Source organism: Glossina fuscipes, unplaced genomic scaffold, assembly GCF_014805625.2.
Source record: "Glossina fuscipes isolate IAEA_lab_2018 unplaced genomic scaffold, Yale_Gfus_2 90, whole genome shotgun sequence".
Taxonomy (NCBI): domain Eukaryota; kingdom Metazoa; phylum Arthropoda; class Insecta; order Diptera; family Glossinidae; genus Glossina; species Glossina fuscipes.
In genome coordinates, this window is record NW_023998444.1 from 365,717 (window position 1) to 375,827 (window position 10,111).

The 10,111-nt window shown below is 33.6% G+C and overlaps 1 protein-coding gene across 4 annotated transcripts in view; it reads left to right on the plus strand.

The window, feature by feature from the left end:
• The window catches only part of LOC119638525 (protein roadkill), a 131,413-nt gene that overhangs the window by 98,651 nt on the left and 22,651 nt on the right, over window positions 1-10,111 (plus strand). The window contains exon 1 of one of the 4 annotated variants that reach the window (XM_038035364.1): window positions 8,256-9,769. The exons of the other annotated variants lie outside the window; for them this stretch is intronic. Coding sequence (XP_037891292.1) covers window positions 8,301-9,769 — 1,469 coding nt within the window. The 5' untranslated portion in view covers window positions 8,256-8,300. Of the gene's footprint in view, window positions 1-8,255; window positions 9,770-10,111 lie in introns of those variants that run through there. 4 annotated transcript variants of the gene reach the window in all.

Below are 10,111 nucleotides of genomic sequence, written 5' to 3' on the forward strand. Positions count from 1 at the left end.
TGCTGACTTTGTAGCTCTACTTAGCTCTACATTTAACACTAATCCTTATTCTCTAATTTTCTCTCTCTCCCTCTTTTAGTGGTTTCTCTATTTTATGCTATCTGTTTAGCTAAACCCTGCAGACTGCACATGACCTGAGTATCCGCCTACTTTATTATCAGTCAATTTTGTGTGTTCTGTTTTATATTGCAAGAGTTCATTCGGGAATCTTGGTTTTTTTAGCGGGCCGTTTTAAAAAGCTAATACTCTATATATGGAATATATAAATGAAAACCCTTTCTGACGATGACAACAGAAATGTTGATGATGAAGATCGATTCTCAGATACTTCGGAGTATACATTCGAAAACGAAATTTTGTCTTCTTGAAGGGAACAATGATTAGGTAGTCCGGATATTTCGAACGGTTTTTCTCCGATGCCAGGTTAAAATAACTATTTTTAAATAGCTAACTACATAATTAGGGTAAAAATTCTATATAGTTATGTAGAGCAGACTCATATTTATTTGGTAAAAACTTTCAAGGTGATCGGTTGTGATATAGGAAAGAGGCGTAAGAAAGGCGTGGAAGACTAAAGCAAGCATGTAAGACATATTTTGCAATACCGGCGACATTCTTGCGAAGCACCACTATCACTTTAAGGAGGTCCCTGGAAAGCAGCTACCTACCCCTACTGTTGATAACATCGTCCCAATTGAAACCCTACTAATATTTCTTTCGCAGCGAAAAATTTAAGACAGCAATGTCTAAACACCATTAAACAAGCTTTTATATATGTCGTCCTAATTAAAGCCCTACTAAGATTGATTTCGAGGCTGAATATAAAAACTCGATCGCCTTACATCATTACAATCATATCGGCACGGTTAAGTATGAAAAGATTCGTTGTATGTTGGCTCCGTTATTTTTACTTTTTGTTTTTCTTATTCTTCTTTTCCTTTCTTTTTTTTTTTTTTGTCATGTTAAAATAAATAAAGAATTTCTGAAAAAAGAAGAAAACTTGAGAATTTTAACACTTTACAGACACTTGAAGTTAAAATGCTTAACTAACAGTCCGTGTGCAGCAAGCGCAAGATTTGCAGATCACTTTTCTCTTTGGCAGCAGAACAAATTTAATTAAATGCTAAAAATTTTCTTTGCTTTTTTTTTTCTTTCTGACATTTTAAAGTACCACACGCTCTAGCTAACGATCTTGTGTGTGGTCTAAGAACCCGCCATATGTTGTACATTTATTTGCTCTTTACATATAATTCTGTCAACTGTTATTCTTGAATAGTTGAGGTGCGAAAAAAATATATTCTAGACCACCGTGAAAGATATACTAATAGGCTGGCAAGAACGAAATTTCATGAAATTTCATTTTGATTTAGATTCCTATCACCTATTATTACCTGTCTCTCTCTCTATGTATCTCTATCTCTCTCTCTCTCTCTCTCTCTCTTTTTGTTTTTTTTTTTTCTCCTTCCTTATTACATATTTTAAATACTCGCAGATATGGTGAACTGTAAAGAGAAAGAGAAGAGAAGAAAATTTCACTCATTAAATGCTCTCTAAGATCAAAGTTTGAAATTAAAAGCAGCGGCTGTGTCGCAAGGTGGAACAAGGGAAAGGCTTTTATTTCCTTTCATTTACTACTTTACTATTTTTTCCGTGTCACGGTGGCTTTACTTTGCTGGTCCAAATTTAGAAAATTTTAAGCAGCAAAGTCACCCAGGACTTACGTCGTCTTGTTAGAAACCATCAGTAATCGAGAGAAATTCGGCTTTTATTAGCTTAGGTCATGCTATTATGGGCAGCCATCCAAAGCGTAGCTAGTCTCAATGTTGATTGTGAAACAAACTCAGCCAGACAAGAAACTAAGGTAAGAATATCAATCTGGCAGTCCCTCCATCCGGTACTCTCCTTTAGGCTGAGAACATGAAAACTTTCTTGCAAAAGATCTTGTTCACTTGGTAAATGTCCGTACCATATAGGTGTTCGACTATTTTCAAATTTCTTTCAAATCAAGGGACAAGGTAAAGGGGCGCATCAACTATCCCTGTCCCTTAAGCGAAAAGATCCAAATATTTTATAGCAATAAATTCTGATTAATTGTCGTGAGATAGAGAACCTTAACTTATATTTGCCATGCCAGAAACGAATGTGCGAGGCTTTAACTAATTGAAATCCCTCGTGCTTCTAAAGTATAGCACCACGATGCTACACACTATCTTCTGCAAAGGACGTCATCTTAGACAATTTAAAAAATCATTCGGATTAATATCGAAAAAAAATTGTTCCTTATATTCGTAAAGATCCGTTTCGATTATTCGACGGAAGCCTATAAAGTGGCTGATCTGCATTAAAAAAAAAAGCATAAGGGAGATAGTGAAAAAAAACATAAAAATTGCTCAAACGAGAAAGAGAGAGGAGAAGAAAGAATGCAAAATTTTTCTTTCTTGACAACTTAACATTTTTTTATGCTAAGCAAGAAAAATAAAGTGTAAATGTAAAGCTTCACATTTTCCATTTTCGAACAATTTGCCATAATCGGCATGTCTTAGCTTCTTTTCCTTTTCACTCCTGCGATAGCTATCTTGATAAGATAGTTATGTAGTCGTATCCCAAAGTGACTTGAAATTATCTCTTCGTTGCCGTATTGCATTTTACTTTCCACACATGGATGGAGTCATGCATAAAATTGGATTTTGAATTTTAAATTAATATCATTAACACGAGAATATTGTTGTTCATCATTATCGTTGTTTATATACTACTGCTAATGTAAGAGATAGAAATTAGTTTGCTATAAATTTATTACATATTGTTCATACTGCTCGGTCCCGCTCTCTCACTCTCTCTTTCTCCCTTTCTCACTTCCTCTCTCTCTCTCTCTCGCATTTTTCTATCATTGCTAGCTAACTTACTTTTAAAGGTTAAACATTTTGAAATTTATCATTTTTTCATTATATGTGATGATGATGTTGTTGTTGTTGTTGTTGTTAATATTGTTGCTTGTTCGTTTGTTTGTTCGTTATCGTAGTGTATAACATTTATTGTGTTATCATTGTCATGAAATGAAAGAAAAGGTTATGAAATGTAAATATATAGCACGCACACACTTACAAACAAACAAGCGCACACACAAATACGATTATAATAACCAAACACGGTTACATGATATAGCAAAAAAATTACAAAAAAAAAAAAAATGAATAAATGAGTAAATAAATAATAAAAAAAAATTCAAGGAAAATGTCAAAGAATTTCATAATCACGTCTAAACTTATAATAGAATCATATAAGAGTGAAAGGGTTGGCTATATAAACTAAATAGCGCAAGAAGTAAAAAGAGTAAAAGAGAAAGTATGAGCTTACTATCTTGTCAAAGTCAGTCAATTTTAAGTAAATGATGTACAAAAATAAATTCATGTCCATTCGCATACACATGCATATGTTCATATATATGCATATATACATACATATACATATATATATACTTACACTTTACATACGTACATTAACACATACATATGTACATACATATATAAATACATGTATACATACATACATATGTGCATGCGTGCCTGCATACATATATGCATGAATACATACATATAAACGCAAATATTTATATAGGTTAGATATAAATGCATATTTGTACATATACATACATATTCATATATGTGTATATATAGTACTTAAATGCATGCATACATACGCTTACACACATACAATTACTTCACTTTTGTTATTCTAGCACCCTTTTTATGTTTACTTATACGGTAAATGTATATACACGACATGTATGCATGTGAATTTTTATACAAATATATGTATGAATACATTTCTTATGTCACAAGTGACATTTATGTGGTTTCGTATTTTGTGTTCCTAGTTAGTTAAAACACATTCTCATAGGAACAGCGTATACCAACCAGTATAATAATTACATTTTTTCACTCATACATACATAAACACATACGTACAAACATATGTACATGCATATGCAGCGACTTTATACTTTGCGGTCAGTCAGTTGTAACATGCATGTCAAGCTATTCAAAAATTTTCTTTTTTCTTCACTTAGCCAGGATGATTTAAGAAGATTATGTGTTCCGTATTGTTTGCCGTAGTTGTTGTTGTTGTTGTTATTATTATTATTATTATTATTGTTTAAGTACACACAAGGCAAAGTCTGAGTCATATAACAAATAACGATTATGTAGATATCCATCTCTTTGTAAGTGTGTGTGTGCGTTTGTTTGTTTGTTTGTTTGTTTGTTTGTTTGTTTGTATGCATACATGGATGCATGAATGCGGTAGATGTGTATGTTACGCTTGTATTCATTTTCTCTACTACTTATCGTTAGTATATCTGTCTTTTGCATTATGTTTAAACAGGCGCTCCCTTATTGGTATTACACAAACAACGCCAACACACACACGCATACACACACACGCACACATACACATAGGCACGCACATACTCAAATAGTCATACACACATACATAGTGACACACAAGCACATCCGCATATAAGCAAACGCAACCAAACATCTGCTAGTGAGTCTATTTGGTCCCTAATAACACGACAAATAAAACGTTGACCATCTATTTTAATGTGTTGCTGTAGATAGTTAGTTAAGGAGCAGGCAAAATGTGCAATTATATAGGTATATACACAAGTTTTTAATGCTCGGATATGTATAAACTAATTGTACATGTCGAAGATGCGTGCTTGTGCGTGCCTCTCTGCATGTGTGTGCAAGTAGGTCTTTGTTGCATTGAATAAATGGAAAGGAGGCTCGAGACAGAAACTTACAAGAAGTTTTTTCTTTTTCCTTTTTGTCATGCTTACGCCTACTGTCAAAAATTTTACATCATTAAATTTCAAAAGAGAAGAAAAAAAAAAAGAAGAAAGAAGAACTCATAAATAGTTTACGTCTCCCGGTGGCCATCGTTTCGGGAAGATACCGATGTTCATATAAAATTTATACAGTGAAGCCGTTATAATATGCAAAGGTAGGAAAATTTGTATATTTTGCAAGTCTTCGGCTATGTGTATACATATTTTTGATCAACATCAAATTTTAAATCGATTTAAACATGTCCGCCTGTCCTTCCGTGTAAAATCTATTGTAAACATTCTCCTATCGACTTCAAAAGTCTTGCACGGAGGTTAATATTGAATATGGGCCAAATCAGTTGGAGGACACGCTTTCAAAAAGTCTTACTCATAACCTATAGCAGATAAATATAAATAAATTTGAAGGCATATTCAATGGATGATGATATAGCACCTATACAAAAATGGGAAAAATTAGCCACACTTACCCAATATGGTATTGTATCAAAATTTAATTTTTTTTAGACGCAGAAACAAGCCTAAGAAACCCCATAAAGTATAAAAATTCTTAAAAAATTTTGGATTTCGGACTAACCTAAGCATGTCCATCGTTTCGTTTATCCATCTGTGTTGTATTTGTGGTAATCACCATATTTTCCAAAAGATTAAGAAGCGATTTAAATTTTTCCAAGGGCACTTCTACAATGTCCACACGCCTATGTAACAAAAAATTTTATTTTGAAAATAGAAAAAATCAGCCACGCCACCCTATATTATAGGGTAAGAAAACGAAGTTCTTTTACAAGGTTTTCTTATTTGTTTAAATATGATCCGTCACTCAGGTAATATGCCTTTATGCATAAGCACGGCGATGGTTAGGGAGGAAGAAGTGATGAGAAAGTGATGTAGCTGCAGCCTGGAAGAAGAAGTTTAAACATTCACTATAGCTGCGGACACGAACTAGTCGTAATGAAAGTATTGCCTACCATACTAGGCATATTGAATATGCCGAGTTGGCAGTCACTCTACTTATCTGCCAGGCTCTTGGGCAGCTCAAAACCGTATTTGAAAACATTAATTGAGACTGATTTGGTGGAATATTGTTATATTGCTACAGTACGATTAACTATTTACGATCTGCAAAGAAAAGTCTCAAAACTTATGTTTTATGAGGTTTCTTGCTAGTCGGTATACTAAAAGTGAATCACTAAAATATATTGGGCTATTAATAATCGCGCTAACAGATAAGTATAATTCGAAGGCATTTATTTTTGAAAAACACCGCAAATAGCTGCTTGGAAACACTTAAAGCTCTTCTGGAGGGTATCTATATATATATATATATGTATATATACACACATCTTTTAGTAGTAGCGAGTTTTCACTACGAGCTACTCATAAAGCGTGTGTGGCCTTGATGTCGAAGGATGTATTAAGATAATACCATAGGGAAAGTCTGTAGTGGTTTTGCAATTTTAAGACAAATCTTTTCAGAAGAGTTTAGCATTGTTGCATCGATTTTTACACTTTCTCTTAAAGTCGTTCCGAGTTTTTAAACTTTAAAGCATACGTTCCTTAAGAATGACACGACGGACACAAAAGCATTCTGCCAACTTTTTTTTTTATGGTGTATGCTACATTCAACTGTTTTTCTTAATCTCTGGGTAATGCGTTGGGAGTTTAACAAGACAATAGCGCTAAAGCAACACTTGAAAAAATACGGAATGCCGTTCGGACTTTGACGACAACATTTTAAAGACTATATTGGAACAGCATTCATACCAATCAACAAGAGATATAGCAAAAGGTTGAATAGTTTTACTTATGACTCGACCGAACATAACATGTTTCAGAATATGTCACGTTTATATTCTCATCTCTCTCACGGGGAGAGCAATAGCAGCTATTGAACTGGTAGTTGACATTAAAACTCTAATAAGATGGAAAAAATATTATTAATTCATCACCGGAGTCTATGATAATTATTTTAGTAGATAAAAGCGCCATTATATATTTTACAGGCAGTAAGAAAATACATACCAACTAATCATGCTTATGTGGTAAATGAGAAATTTTATGTAATGTGATCGCTGAGAACATAAGTTAATTGCCTGTTTGTTGTTACATTTGAATTTTTAAGAATTTTTTTCAAATTTACCATAAATAAATAAAAATATTTTGTTTAAGATGGCAATATGTATGTCTTTTATTTATTTATTTTTTTTTTGTTTTGAAATTTGTAGGAACCTTCATACTTACAAGATATAAATTAGCTAAGCATTTCACTTAAACACCATATATATAAGAGGGTATTGTATTTATCATTATCATCAGCGTCGTCATCACCACTAATGTGACTGTTAACAAAGTAAATTGCAAACGCACGGCATACACATATACATAAATATTAAATGTATATATATATATAGCTACAATGACCTCTCTTCAAAATAGAAGAAGAGGAAGAAAAGCATATGCACTATTGCTTTCTCTTTCGTTTTGTCTCTTCTCCCTATCTCTTACCCTCTGCTCATTTTTTTTATTCTCTCATTCACTCTCTTGCTCACTCTTGGTTTCGTGAAACTCTTTATTCAAAGTTGAACTCTTTAAATAATTGATTTCGACATACATATAAACATTTTGTTACATATTTTCTATATGAATTATTTGTTGTTGTTGTTATTGTTGTTAGTAGTATTTTCTTTACTATCGTGTACCCATACGTGCTACGTGAATGCATGTAATTAAAAAGCAAACGTGTAGATAAAAAACAAAAACAACAATAGCAGCTAAAGTAAGAAAAAAGAAAAATCGAACTGAACAAGGAAACTGAAAATGCAAAACGAAAGCCATCAAACCAGCTCGCTAGTCATACAACCACAAACGAACCAGTCGTCGTCGTTGTCGTCGTCGTTGCCGTTGTCGTCGTTGTTATAATCATTCACAACTTTAAAACCTTATGTGTTTAGCGAGAAGAGTAAACGTTTAGTTCAACGTAAACTTTCAAAGTGAAAACGTCTCGTGTATATAAGCGCTTAGTATGATTTTTTTAAACACTACTACGTGACCCTAAACCGTATGCTGTGCACACCAAATATTTTATATATCTTTTATGACCGTGTGTTTAATAAAATTTGGCAAAAAAAAAAATAAATAGATATATATATATATATATATATATATATATATATATATATATATCATCTTAATAAAAATAGAAAAAAACAATTTTTTTAATTTAAATTGAGAAAATTTATCTAACAGAATATATTTTAACTGAAATTTAAAATTAATTTCTAAAAGAAAAAAAAAGTAAAAATTGTGATGATTTTTATATACAGATTATAAAAAGAAAAAAAAGAATTGATTTTATCTTTAAAAAGAAGTTGTTAAGAAAGGAAAAAATATACAAGTAATACAAAAAAAAAAAAAAATAAAAAAAAAAATAAGTAAATAAAATTAAAGTGCAAAAATGTTTGATGCTTATGTGAAAATTAAGAAAAAGCGTACACTGCAGGAATTTGAAGAAAGTTTTCTCCAAAATTTTGAGGAATCCACTGTTGATGCCAATGCAAATTTAGATGAAGATTGTTGCTGTTTGGCGCCAGCTAAAGCAGTCGAAGCTGCAAGCACAACAAGCGGCAACAGCAACCCAACTGAAAATTGTAGCCGTTTACAAGAATTAATAGCAGCACCTTCGCTGTTGCAGCGTCATCATGTTGCAGGAGAATTATCACCAACAACCCTGAGTTTAACACCTCAGGGCAATAGCCCACCTACACCACCGCCCTCGACACCACCGACACCTGCCTTAAATGCAATGCGGGAACAAGATTCTCAGCAGCACATAGCAACCACATCTCCGTCTTCTTTCTCCTCTTTGTCGTCGTCGTCGTCGTCGTCATCGTCATCCTCGTCTACGTGTTCTTTAGCTAATCATTTAGCAGCTGCACACCCTCAACAATTACCAACCCTTTTGCAACAACAATTGGGTCACCCACAAAAGGAAAGTGGTACATTGGCTGCAAGAGCAACAGCCTCGACGTCGTCAAATTCAACTGGGTCTAATAATCACAATACAAAAAGCAGTCGAAATTTGCAAACTTTGGCACAACATTTAGCGACACCATCAACTAATAACAGCAACAATAATGATAGCAGCACCGCTCGTAAGCCAGATGCATTTTTCACGATTAGCACCACAAGCGCCAGCAACGCTGCAAGCACTAGTAATTTAGAAAATGTATTAAAGCATTACAGTTCCTCGAGTACTAATAATATGAGTACAAATACTAACAACGCTAAGGCACCCTCTGCTACTTCTTCTACGCCAACGTTAAGAAGTTTAGTTACAAACTCCCTTAACTCCTCTTCTTCTTCGTCTAATTGCCCAATAACACATAGCAATAGTATTATTGCAAATAGATTAAACGCGCCACCAGCAAATTCCACCTTTATATCTCCGGATCAACAACATTCCGCTTTGACGAATACTATAACGCAGCGTATTCATCAATCCATACGACGTCATTTAAATCAACAACAACAACAACAACAACAACAACAATATCAAACTACAGCAACAAGTCATCATCATAGGCCCCAACCGCCATCCTCCCAGCATTTTCATAATCATTATCAACAACATCATAATCATCATAATCATCATAATCATCATCGTCAGCATCAACATCAACATTTACATCAACAGCATCATTATCACAGTCATCATCATCAACAGCAGCAGCAACAACAATTGCCAAACACCGCGAATTCTTCATCGCCTGTATGCGTAGTATTATTGGTTAAGTGTCCCAACTCGAAAGAGTATTGTAATGCAGCGGCCACCGCTGCCGCAATAGCAGCACAAAATAATAATTTAATACCTCCACCACCAACAATTTCTCATCATCTACCAACATTACATTGCTGTGATAAAAGGTAAAATTTCTTTTAGCAAAAATGCAACCGTGCACATTTTCTTCATATCTCTTTAAAGTAACTCTTAAAAGAAGAAAGTCAGATAAGAGCTTTCTCTTAAATGTTAAAAGGAAAGAAAAAACATTCCATTAACGCATTCGACATAGTTTGCTCTCTTCACTTCCTGATGGCCAGCGCGCGTTGTTTGTGATGATACGAAATTGTAAGGATTTGTTAAATAATTTTTAGCTTTTTTTATTTCTGAGGTCATTGTTCACTCATTGCTGCAGAAAAACGTATGATAATTTGGTTTTGGAATCCTATGTCCTAGTTCTCTGTCCTTCGTTCTCATCTTCTCTTCTT